Source organism: Eptatretus burgeri, chromosome 14 (genome assembly GCF_056783735.1).
Source record: "Eptatretus burgeri isolate ZD-2024b chromosome 14, Ebu_testis_v1, whole genome shotgun sequence".
NCBI lineage: Eukaryota > Metazoa > Chordata > Myxini > Myxiniformes > Myxinidae > Eptatretus > Eptatretus burgeri.
The window spans coordinates 72,422,914-72,436,639 of record NC_140974.1 but is presented as its reverse complement, the minus strand read 5'-3'; the positions used below and the strand labels follow the sequence as shown (position 1 = coordinate 72,436,639).

Here is a 13,726-nt window from a genome sequence, read left to right as displayed (position 1 = left end):
GGAGCTCGACAACAGGAACAAGGATATTTTGAAGTGTACTTTTTCTCGACCCTTTTTGTGCCTCTCTGTGTCGTACCCCCCTCCCCCTCCCCCAAGATTTCTGCAGGGTGCAAAAGGTCTGCCAACAACCCCCTTCTGGTGAAACTTCCAAAACCGAGATTCCCTGTTCACCTCCACTCACTCATTTCTCTTTTTTCCCCCACATGTGGTGGAACCAACTTCCTCAATCTCTTCAATTTCATTCTTCACTCCAATGCTTCAAAACAGATGTTCACCACCATCTCAGATCATCCTCCACCCATCCCCAAGATGTTTTCTACCCTCATTAACCCTCTCCAAGCCAAACTCTTTCAGAGTCTCCAGGTTATCGGGTGTCCAGCCCTTTCCATGTTTCCAAGTTACTGAGTGATCCCCACCCCCAATTCCTCCCTCCGCCCCCATGCTCCTTCACCCCTTCTTCGATTTTGATTTTTGTTCCATTTCTGCTTCTTCCATAGTTCTCCCTTCCACCTCTGTAATTGAGAGTTTGCGCTTGTGTCCAGCATATTCACCCCATGTGCCCTCATCTCCATGTCTTTGCACTCGTTATTCTCCATGTCCTTTCTTCCTTCCGGTCTCCTATTTTGCTGCTCTACCCTGGTGTGGGTGTGTACCACCCCTCCCCCCCACCCCACACTCACACACCTCTCCCCTGCACTCCGTTTCAACTCTTCTTTTCGTTTTGTTATGTCCTGGTCCGTTCTGTGTTTTAGCTCCTTCACGAACTTCGACTGTCCACAAAAAAGGACATTGGTAGGAAATGGACAAATCAGCATGATGGATGGGATTCAAGGCTAGGATATCATCATCAGCTATGCACTCACATGGGAATGCTGAGATTTTATGGATGGAATTCAAATGAAAACCAAACTGAAACCTTGAAACGACTTTGAGATCCAAGTGAAATTGAGTGTGGTTGATCTGGGAAAGTAGACAACGCTGAATTTGAAAGTAGAGCAAAAAAAATTGAAGATATTTCCAAAAAGGTAGTGTTTTCTTCTTGCAAAGAGAAACACAAAGATTTACAAGGAATTAAGGTGCAGGAGGAGGCCATTCGGCCCATCATGCCTGCACTGCACCAATACCAGATTTAATCAATCCTTCGATAACCCTTCCCTTCGTGTGCAGCCTTTTGGCTGCTACACAGGTACTCATTTCACTGACCTCCGAAGGATGACAGGTTGAGTCAACGCGCTGGTGTTAATTCAGCAGAAAAACGGGGCTTGAACTCAGTACCCTAGGATCCCAAGCCACCACCCTAACCACCAAGTCAACACCAGGTATAAACACAAAAGAGTTCCGAGTTCCAAAAAGGTAATATTTCATCTGCTTGACCTCACTATACAATTGTCCAAAACTTAACAAACCCACTATTACATCATCAATGATATCTGATTTTTATTATTTCATAAACTTGGGAATCTTTCCCGAAGTTAGACGATAGTGGTGATTGTTCCTGCTGAAAGTCGAGCTGCTTTATTCACGGTAGCCATGGAAACTGTAATCCCAAAGAGTTGCCATGGCAGTGGACAGAGTATGCAATTCCCAGTTTTCCCTTGCCCAGCCATCTTTATTTAACATTCTCCAAGTGCCCCAAAGCCAATGTCATTATTTTCCACTAAAATCTAACCATTCTCCACTAGTATACAATCACCCTGAATTGGCAAAGTAGTTTTGCTTTTCAAATTTCTCATAAAGTCAACTCTTTGGCACCCGTCAGCGGTTTCAATTTCCCAGCTCACCTTCCTCGTCATCATGCCTTGTGATGGCATCTTCCATCTCTTCCACTGGACCAAACCTTGCTTTGCAACCAATATTTCTCCTCCGCTGACCTCGGCTCTCTCGTCGAGGCACAGAAGGCAAATTTTGTTGTGGTGGAGCTAACCGAGGGGGTGCAGAAAGTGGTGGATGGCAAGCCACAGGCGAGATCGGACCCTCCCTCTCATGGTAAGAGCGAAGCTGTTCCAGGCGCAATCGTCGCATAATCCGTTGTCTTTGGGAGGGTGGTAGGGCATCCAGAAGACGTTGGTCTATCTCCATGGCCACGTGGCAAAGCTGGGCACAGCCTGGAGACAATACGGCCAAAAAAGGACAGGGTAAGACAAAAAAAAATGGACAAAGAGATTAAAAGGGAGTTATTAATAAGATAATAAGAGTGGTAATGAGTAGAAGAGAGTTTCAAGACAAGAAATGAAGAAGATGAAAGAAAATAGAAATAAAACAAAAACACACATCAGGAGGGATGGACGGAAGGGGCAGGGGAAAGAGATGGGGAGGGGAGTGGAGTCATGAAATGAAGAGCAGCAAGGAAAGATAAATATCATAACAAGAAACAAGGGAGGGGAAACAAAAGCAATAAATGCATCTGGCCTATAAAGTCCTGGGTTTGATTCCAGATGAGGTCAAATTCATTGAAACAAGTTTTCACAATGGTACATTACATGTACAGACATCATGAAGTACACCATCATGTGGGAGGATGTGTCCGATTCTGCAGTAACGTGGACATTAAACATCCCGTGATGGCTTTCACAAGTGTAGGCATTCAGGCTAACACCATGGCCTCATAATGGATTATGTAGTACTGCATATACATTGGCATTACGGAGTGTGAATCTTGTAAATTAAGGGAAAGATTTGAACAATATAGAATTCCCACTTGAACTCATGGTCATGATGTTGGGACCTAAGTTGAAATCACATATTCAAAAGGTTTAACACAACTAAATTAATTGTTAATTGAAAAATCATGAAAGTTAAAAAAAATAAAACAAAAGTTAGCACATCTAATATATAAAGAAGAAAGTTTGCTTGTGTGTTTGTTTGTTTATGTATTCAGCATCTGCAGGAACCAATACAACCAAACTTTTATTTGCATGCCTCCTCCTTCATCCAGAAGAAGGTCGAGGGCTATGTTTGGATTAAATAAAATTGAAAGATTAAAAAAAAAAAAAATTCAAATGAGATAATTAGCTTTCAGGCCTCGATCAGATCTTGTGCTAATACACTGACTGCTGCTTTTATTTTTCCGGGAGTGATTGAGTAATATGTATTGTGAAGATTGTATGTTCAGGTTGTAGATTGCGATTTGTTGTCAACAACACAAATTAAATTATTATAATACTTACACGCGTTGCCCATTATCAAAAAGATTGCTTTACACAGGTTTATTACAACATCTCTATGTTCAGGCCTCAAGTAAATATGTTCTTATACACTGCTTGGTATTTTCCCGGGAGCTGTCGAGTAAAAAGTTTTGTGAAGATCATATGTTGTTGAGGTTGTAGTTATTTTTTGTATTTAAAAAATAAAATTAATAAAAAGAAGTTGAACAAGTGGAGGTACATTCAAAGTACACTGCCCCCACCCCCCCCCCCATGTCAAATAAATCAGTAACATGTCCTCCAGCGTGTGACATTGACGGGGCGCATTCGGCGTCCGGCGATGCCGCCGTGCAGCACATGAAGACGGATTTGGGAGGGAGCGGTGTACAATAATTAATTAAGTCACTAAAATAAAAATAAACCAATGTCACCCGCAGGGTGACCCGTATCTTGCCAAAAGGTGACCACGTGTGACTTCTTTAAGGTCACACTGAGGTGAACAGAGCTGCTATCCACCAGGAGCGACTCCTTGAGGAATATCTGCCTACGAGAGATTCCGATGAGAATCGTTCTCCAGAGTAACCATGAAAAATATGCGTTTGCCTCATAACGTCACCAAATGACATCATAATGTCTCAAGCTTGACATATCTAAAAAGCACTTGGTTGGTTCCTAAAACAGCTTGGTTCCTAAAACTTGAAAATTTGACCTTGGGGTCAAATATGTTTGACCTGAGGCGCTAACCATGAAGGTCAAGGCCAATCGCCACCAAAAATTAATCAGCTGAGCGCCAGACCATGAACTATATTCCCATGAAGTTTGAAGACGATCCGATCAAAATTACTCAAAAAATAAGGGTTTCGTCGACTCCCCTGATTTGTGACAAAGTAACCTTGACCTTTGACCTTGACCTTCAAAATTTTGTGCGCTGAAAGGGACCTCTATAGGCCTCTGATATGCGAAGTTACAAAAATTTCCAATGATAACTGTGCTCTGCAGAATTTTTTATACGTGATTACAGACAAAAAAAAAAAAACATACAAGCTGACTAACATATCTTTGCAAAAACTTCGTTTTGGCAAGATAATAATAATCGTAAAGTAATTAATTTCTTAATCAATTGGCTGATTGCATACCCAAACCACCACCGTTTCATCCAAATCTGTAACTTTTTGAAAATCAAAGTAATTCATTGAAAAATGAACAGTTAATCGATCAATTGATTAATCAATAAATCAAAAATACCCTTTATAGCCAAATCACTTGTTCACCGTCGTGTCCAAATATCGGCTTCCCAGCTCAAAAGGTGCCTGAGATATGTGCAGATGAGAAAGAAAATAAATAAGTAATTAATAAATCGATAATCTATCTATAATTCCAGCAATGTGTGTGTGTGTGTGTGTGTGTGTGTGTGTGTGTGTGTGTGTGTGTGTGTGTGTGTGAGTGTGTGAGTGTGTGTGTCTGTGTGTGTGTGTGTGTGTGTGTGTGTGACTGTGTGTGTGTGTGTGTGTGTGTGTGACTGTGTGTGTGTGTGTGTGTGTGTGTGTGTGTGAGTGTCTGTGTCTGTATCTGTGTCTGTGTCTGTGTCTGTGTCTGTGTCTGTGTCTGTGTGTGTGACCGCTGTTTCTCAACAACCACTGGTCCGATCTAATTGAAACTTGCCAGATATATTGCTGGGGACCTGAGGATGTGCCTTTTCAAGGTTTGATATTAATCGGACAAGTGGTTCCCAAGTTATGGCCATTTATTTACCAACCAATGACAAGACACTTTGCTGCGTAGACGTGGCCGATGGTGGAAGAGAACCTCAGCCGCGTTCCCCATTACGGGTTACAACGTACGGACTTCCGGATAGTGATGACTCACTGTATTCTAATAATTTCTCGATTTCTTATGCGCATTTATGGATAAACACAATGACCCAATCCAGTTGTCGTTTAGGAGAGCGAAGGAACGGCCTGTGTGGTTGTTTGAAAGAATTTTTTTTTTTTGCACGTACGTTTTTTGGAGGGTTTTTTTCTCTTCTCTTCTCTTTGTGTTTTTCCTTGTGGTGACATTGCGAAAAGGCAAAATACGTTGGCGTTAATTGAATAATTGGCCATTAAAACTAAATTGCGAATAATCGTCACTGCGATATGCGAACTTCCGGACAGTGAGGACTTAACTTCCGGACTTCCGGATAGTGAGGACTTAACTTCCGGACTTCCGGATAGTGAGGACTTACTGTATTCTTTCTTTCTCGATTTCTGTACTTTCTCGATTTTCTTAAACACAATGCCCCAATTCAGTCGTCGTTTACGGCAGCGAAGGACCGACCTGTGTGGTTGTTTGAAAGTTTTTTGTTTTTTTTTTGGTTTGCACGTACGGTCACGCACGTATGGCCACGCACGTACGGGCACGTGAGAGTGAAGGAACGGCCTGTGTGTTTGTTTCTGGCAAGCAGTTGAAAAAAAAATTCACGTACGGGCACGCACGTACGGGCACGCACTAGTAATTGTGTAATTAATCAATGAATTGATAAATCAAAAAATAAAAATACCATTTTTGCCAAAGCACATCTTCACTTTTTCCCCCAAATTTCAGCTGCTGAGGTCAAAGGAAGGCTGAGATATCACCCAGACAAACAGGATAGAAAGAAAACAAACAAACAGAGTAAAAACTGAGTACTCCCTTCCTTCGGCGCCCAGCGATGACATCATGCATCGCCTGGATATGGACTTGAGAAGGAGTAGTGTACAACAAACAAATAAAGAAGAGAACAAACAAACGGAGTGAAAGCCAAGTCCTCTCCTCCGGCACGTGTTATCGCCGGGGCAGCTTCGTTGAGCACTCCCCCGATCTCAAATGGACATAAAGTCCTACACCGAAGCATCACCTCCAATGTGAAGGCCTCGGCCTGGTGACTGTCAAACAGACAAAGACTACATGGTCAACATCAGTTAAACTTAAAACGGAGCCGCCTATCTGGATTTCGGGTTATTTACCCCAACCAGGACGGCATACCGATAAATATCTAACCAAAGATGACCACATTCGTCGTTTAAACTCCGTTTGCTCCACACACCCCCATTCCCAATACTCACTCTGTCCTCCCCTCCTCCCACTCATAAAAGCCACATCAAAAACAGCAGAATATTAATGCTTTCCCCGATCATGCTATCACCGACTTCAAAGAAGCTCGTTATGGTCGCCTGTCCAACTCACAATCCCCTGAGATATGTGGAAATCCCGTGCCACTGCAACTCTCACATAGACGACAGGTAGACGACAAGGACCATGAGCAGGCTGATTGTGCCAATAAACGATCCAAAACCAATTAACTTCTTCCTGATGCATATATTCACACACACGTCATTAAAAGGGCATAATGGCAGATATTTTCTTTCACAATGTCGCGAGATTCCCGGAAGTCCTCGGACAAAGACAATGAAATGTCGCTTGGTTCCGAAAGACCCTCAGTGTCCTAATCTTTAGTTTCTTCCTAAGATACACAAGATAAACAATCCAGGTAGGCCAATTGTATCCGGCTGCAGATGTCCAACTGTTCTGACATCAAAATGTGTTGACAAATTATTTACGTCCTTTTGGAATGAATCTCCACTCGTATATGAACGACACAACTAGTTATCTGACTCACATCCAGAGACTGAATGAAACACACTCACCTTTTAACTCCCGACCCATTTTAGTCACGGAGACGTTACATCCCTCCACACTAATATTCTACATTCAGAAGGCCTGTCTGTGTGTCACAAATCGCTGGAGAGACGACAAGTCCCAAACCCATCGACCCAAGACCTTATGCACCTATTCAAACTTAGTCAAATTGATTAATTTCCAATTCAATGGTTGGCATTACATTCAAACTCAGGGCACTGCTATGGGCACCCCTGTTATACCATTATATGCCAACATATTACATGCTTTTGACATGGTCTGGCACCCTGCCCTGCTCACCAAACTCTCTTCCCATGGTATCCAAGGACATCTCCACTCAAGGTTCGCAGACTTCCTCTCCTGTCGTAGTCAACGTGTGGCCCTTGATGGAATTCTCTCATCCCCTCTTCCTGTCCAGACTGGAGTTCCTCAAGGTAGAGTTCTGGGCCCTGTTCTTTTTCTGGTTTTCATCAATGATCTCTCCGACTCTCTGGAAAATCCTCTTGATCTCTTTGCTGATGACTCCACCCTCTGCCGTACCATCTGTCATCCCCCAGACCGGCAAGCAGCAGCTTCTTCGCTCACTGCAGATCTGGATAAAATCACAAACTGATCCAACACGTGGAATGTCTTTCAACCCTGACAAATCTCACACTCTCACTTTGTCTCTCCGAAAGAACTATCGAGAAAAGCCCCCCATTTACTGTGTCAACAATCCTCCCTGTAGTGTTAAGGACCTGAAAGTCCCTGTAGTGTCCAGGTTGTTTACCCTGTGTACCCCACCCCATCCCTCTCCCTTCCACAGATCTCCTCATGTCTCTGTTCCCCACTGTTTTTTCCTTCCCTCTCCCTTGTCTTATTTCCTGCTCCCCTTATTGCACCTTCTGTGTGTTAGCTCTCATACGAGCCTCGACATTGTATACAAAAAAAAGAACCATCTTTATGGGAATGATAGAGGCTAAAATCTATGCACAACCTCATCACGGCATCTTGGGAAAATCCAAGGTGCATTAGATTGATGATATCCAATTTATCTGGTCAAAATCCTCCTGCAGTCTCACAGTTCCAAAATGAATTAAATTTGATGGAAACCATCAAGTTTACATTCGACAGTTCACAGTCCAAAGTTCACTTTCTCGACATATCACTCACACTTCAAAACAACAGACTTGAAACAGAACTGCACACCGAACGAACAAACACACCTCTTACCTTCTCCCATCTTCATCTCATCCGAAACATACAATTACAAACATACCATAGAGTCGAGCAATCAGAGTAAGACTCCTCTGCTCAACAAGAGAGGTAGAAGAACCTTCTCTCTCCCAACTGGAAACACCCTTCATTGCTCGACACGCTGACCCTCACTCTGTGAATGTAGCCATAAACCCAACAAAACGCATACCTCGCCCGGACCTTCTGACTCACAAACCCAAATCTTTAACTAACCGTGTCCCACTGGTAACCACCACCTACTTCCGTACCTCATCACAATCGCCAAGTATTTTGAATAAGGTCCTACACATCCTCCATCAGTCAGAAACACTCTGCAACACATTTCCTCAACCTCCACCAACATCATTTAGACGTGGTCATACACTCAAGGACCCTTTCGTAACGGCAAAGCACCCACAACCCCACAGCAAAGAAACTAAGATTCCTGGCTACCCTAAGTGTACAACAAAACAACGTATTATACATAAACACGTGTTGGAAGGAAACAAATTCCACAGTTCTATCACCGGACAAAGTTCCCCATCACTTCCTGTGTGGACTGTAAATCCACATTGGTCATCATAATATAGTGGGCGTAAGCCTGGAACTTCGAACACACTTTTCTCCGAACATATTCCGTTCATATTTCCGAAATCTTCACATTATGTGTTCCATGTATTTACGCAGGTGATAGCAGATCGAATCAATCGCCAATCAATCACACGTCACGATCCGAGACGTGAATCTTTTCAGATAAACCAAGGTAAAACAAACTTCCCTCATGGTATAAATGTTGACTATTAACACGTGTTCCAACTCATTCATTCTAAAACTACATCAACTCATTCACTTTAACTCATTCATTTCACTTTTTCAGGAGAAGATCCTTTCCACCTTTTCATCTCACATATTGGTAAATGCAGGCAGGGTGTGTATGAGTACGCACACACTGCCTTAGGAAAGTATTCACACCTCTTGACTTTTTCACATTTTGTTGTGTAACAGCCTGAATTTAAAACGGATTAAGATTAAATTTTTGATCACCGATCAACACATCATACCCCACAATGATAGTGAAAACATGTTCTTCGAATTTTTTTTGTTTTACAAATTAATTAAAAACTAGTACGTGCCCGTACGTGCGTGGCTGTACGTGGAAAAAAAACACAAACAAAAAAAATAATAATTCAAACCGCGTGCCAGAAAGAACAACCACACAGGCCGTTCCTTCACTCTCGCGTGCCCGTACGTGCGTGGCCGTACGTGCAAAAAAAAAAAAACAACAAAAAAAACTTTCAAACAAACATACAGGCCATTCCTTTGCTCTCGTAACCGCCGACTGGATTGGGGCATTGTGTTTATCTATAAATGCGCATAAGAAATGTAGAAATTATTAGAATACACTAACTCATCACTATCCGGTACGTTGTAACCCGTAATGGGGAACGCGGCTGAGGATCTCTTCCCCAATGGCAACGCCTACGCAGCACCATGTCCTGTCATTGGTAACTAAGGTGCCCTTTCCCCATCGGCCATGCCTACGCAGCAACGTGTCCTGTCATTGGTAACTAAGGTGCCCTTTCCCCAACGGCCATGCCTACGCAGCAACGTGCCCTGTCATTGGTAACTATTTCCCCATCGGCCACGCCTACGCAGCAACGTGTACTGTCATTGGTTTGGTAAATAAATGGCCATAACTTGGGAACCACTTGTCCGATTAATATCAAACATTGAAAAGGCACATACTCAGGTCCCTAGCAATATACCTGGCAAGTTTTAATTAGATCGGACCAGTGGTTGTCGAGAAACATCGGTCACACACACACACACACACACACACACACACACACACACACACACACACACACACACACACAAACACACACACACACAGACATTGCTGGAATTATAGATGGATGAAAAGCTGAAATGTCTTGCGTCAATAAGTATTCAACCCCCTGAGTCAATATTATATGACTGTTCTGGCGTGCTCACCACCCACAGTTTGGAGTTGCACATTATCTCTATTATAATACCAAGCTTGCACACTAAAAACTCGGCTCGCCGTCACACGATCCCTATGAAATTGCTGTGTCACTTAGCGGACATGCCGACAATGTGTAGGAAGTCTTGGCGTTCCATAGTACCACTTGCATTTTGCACAATGCGTATTTTTGTCATTTCCCGTGTACGGTCTGTCGTCTGCTACCAGCTATGTTGTACTGCTATCCCGTGCACGTGCACGGGTATCGCTAGTCTGGTTTATAACTGAAAGGTTTTCAGAGTCACAAGTGTATGGAAGCTTGTTATGTTGTCCTGATGATGCCCTAACAGGGGCGAAACCGGTCAGTAATTGCATTTTCCATGCAATTGCGAGAGTATCTGAAACTACATCTTTGTAGTTAGTGCTGCGAGATTGCTCTTACGGGAGCCGCAAACAGAACGTGTGTTGTAGTGGTGACATCACTGGTCTCAGGTCGGAGAATGACATAAATCATATGTTGTTCATCTTTCGGCTGCTTCCGTTAGGGGTCACCACAGCGGATCATCGTTATGATCCGCATACTGATTTGGCACAGGTTTTACGCCGGATGCCACTCTTGACGCAACCCGAGTCACCTCTGACGACACAGGGAAAAGGATTGGGTTTCGCCATGATTCCGGGCTGCCACACACCCTCTCATAGCACGGCCCAGCGCAGAGCTCCCGTCCTCAAGCGATCCTCCAACCCAAGCCTCCGATTAGCCGGATTACAGGCGCACGCCACTACGCCCGGTTACATAAATCATATATATATATATATATATATATATATATATATATATATATATATATATATATATATATATATATATATATATATATATATATATGTATATGTATTGTTACGGTTGTGGAAATTCGCATGACACCATAAAGAGTCCTCAGGTGAGATATCTCGGTAAGTCCATGTGTAGTTAGCCCAAACCCGTTGTATAGAGGGAATACGTGTGATTCATCTGGGCTGCAACGCTTTGAGTTAGCCATTTTTTCTTTCTCTATTGTTATTTTCGACCATTAATCCCCCAACAACTCAAACGCCACCACCTTCGCCTCTTTACCTCCACAACTCCATCCCGCAAACATCGCTTCACCGCCATTCTCAAACGACACCTGCCAACAATTCAAACACCACCACCTTCGCCTCTTTACCTCCACAACTCCATCCCGCAAACATCGCTTCACCACCATTCTCAAACGACGCCCACCAACAACCAAACTCCCACCACCTCCGCCTTTCTACCACACGTGGTGCCATGGGCTGTGAATGCGTTCCTTTCGCTTCGAAAAGCGGATCAAGAATGCTTCACGCCCCCTTCTCATCCGCCCAATGACTGAGCATCGGGTAGTGTAGCCCCGCCTCCGAACCCGCTGTGAATGCGTTCCTTTCGCCCCGAAAAGCGGATCAGGAATGCTTCACGCCCCATTTTTGCCCGACCAATGGCTGAACAGAGAGTGGCGTGGCCCCGCCTCCAATCGCGTTTTGATCCGAATATTTGCATATTGGCTCCTCCTGAGGCCTATAAAGATGCGAGCGCAAGGCGACTCGCGGAGAGTTGTTGCAGAAGAGTTGCAGGGGAGTTGAGGAGAAGTTGGAGGAGGTGGAGGGGAGTTGAGTTCGAAGTTGAGTCCAGTTGGAGAGGAGTTGGAGGGGAGTTGCAGGGAAGTTGGAGGGAGTTGGAGTTCGCGCGGTTCGGTTGCAGGCGGCTGGTCGAGTTCAAGTTCAAGTCAAGGGAAGACGGCGGTCGGCAACGAGGTTGCGGTGTGGGGGTCGCTCGTCTCGTCGCGGGGTCCAAGCCAGCCAGCCATTCCCCTCTCCCTGAGCATCAGCAATTTCCCCCCCCCCATCCGCGCTGAGATAGTGCCGGGGGGGGGGACCCGTTTCTCCCCTACCCTAAACGTGGTGCCAACAAAACCGCTCGCGCGGAGCACGCCAGAGAGGACTCGCCAACCACGCCAACATTGCGGCTTGGCCGCCATTGCGTCACGAGGACGCGGGTAAGACCTTCCCGGTCTCGTGGACCTGGCCGATCCTCCAGGATCCACGTACATTTGGTCTACGGACCTGTCTGCCTCCTTGCCTATGAGGGTGGCTTTCTTTCTTTCGGGTTGAATGCATGCTGTGGCGCCATGTCCAATAAGTAGAACTGTTTAAGTGTGTGTGCCTGTACATTGCCCCTTTTATTCGGGTGCAACTCTTTTCCTTGCATTTGCTTTTGTTGCATGACTGTATGGCTGTATATACGTGCTTGTCTGTGTGTGTGTAAATAAAGTGCATTGTGTGAACTGTTTTCCCGCTTTGCTTCGTCTCCTTCCTTTTATTGAATCTCCATCTTGCATCGCGTAAGGGATTGATAGTGGGTTTAAAACGCCCGGTAATTAATCGGAACCGTCAAGGCCGACGATAACTCCGCTCGGTTATCCCTGTAATACGGAACGAACCGCTTAAGCGGTTCGTGTCCGGAGTCGGCCTGTGGCGAGGTACGATCATCCGGTCGACCACTCGCGCAGGTACTTAGGTAGGTCGAATTTGGCGAGCAACCCTATCCTGCGCGGGTGGGCAATTGGCACGATCGTGGTGAGGTTAAACCCCCACCCGTGACTGGCTCCGGGCGGTAGTTCCCGGAGGGTCACGACTGAATTGTCCGTTCCGGTGGGCGAGGTGGCCGCTTTTGGCTACACGCGGTCGATCGCACCCCGGCGGGCGCGAATTCGCAACTATATATATAAATATATATATATATATATATATATATATATATATATATATATATATATATATATATGCAGCACTGGAAAAAAATTAAGAGACCACTGCAAAATTATCAGTTTTTCTGGTTTTACGATTTATAGATATGTGTTTGAGTAAAATGAACATTTTTGTTTTATTCTATAAACTACTGACAACATTTCTCCCAAATTCCGAATAAAAATATTGTCATTTAGAGCATTTATTTGCAGAAAATGACAACTGGTCAATAACAACAAAGATTCAGTGTTTTCAGACCTCAAATAATACAAACAAAACAAGTTCATATTCATTTTTAAACAACATAATACGAATGTTTTCACTTAGGAAGAGTTCAGAAATCAATATTTTGTGGAATAACCCTGATTTTCAATCACAGCTTTCATGCGTCTTGGCATGGTCTCCACCAGTCTTTCACATTGCTGCTGGGTGACTTTATGCCCCTCCTGGCACAAAAATTCAAGCAGCTCGGCTTTGTTTGATGACTTGTGACCATCCATCTTCCTCTTGATCACATTCCAGAGGTTTTCAATGGGGTTCAGCTCTGGAGATTGGGCTGGCCATGACAGGGTCTTGATCTGATGGTCCTCCATCCACACCTTGATTGACCTGGCTGTGCGACATGGAGCATCGTCCTGCTGGAAAAACCAATCCTCAGAGTTGGGGAACATTGTCAGAGCAGAAGGAAGCAAGTGTTTCTTCCAGGACAACCTTGTACGTGGCTCGATTCATGAGTCCTTCACAAAGACAAATCTGCCCGATTCCAGCCTTGCTGAAGCACCCCCAGATCATCACCGATCCACCACCAAATTTCACAGTGGGTGCGAGACACTGTGGCTTGTAGAGCTCTCCAGTTCTCCGTCTCACCATTAGACGACCAGGTGCTGGGCAAAGCTGAAAATGTGTCTCATCAGAGAAGATA

At 44.4% G+C, this 13,726-nt stretch overlaps 1 protein-coding gene across 2 annotated transcripts in view; it reads right to left on the bottom strand.

Moving 5' to 3' along the window:
- The window catches only part of LOC147013595 (unconventional myosin-XVI-like), a 216,530-nt gene that overhangs the window by 189,567 nt on the left and 13,237 nt on the right, over positions 1–13,726 (bottom strand). For both annotated transcript variants that reach the window (XM_085855525.1, XM_085855524.1), the window contains exon 2: positions 1,782–2,105. In XM_085855525.1, coding sequence (XP_085711651.1) covers positions 1,782–2,079 — 298 coding nt within the window. In that variant the 5' untranslated portion in view covers positions 2,080–2,105. The remainder of the gene's footprint in view (positions 1–1,781; positions 2,106–13,726) is intronic.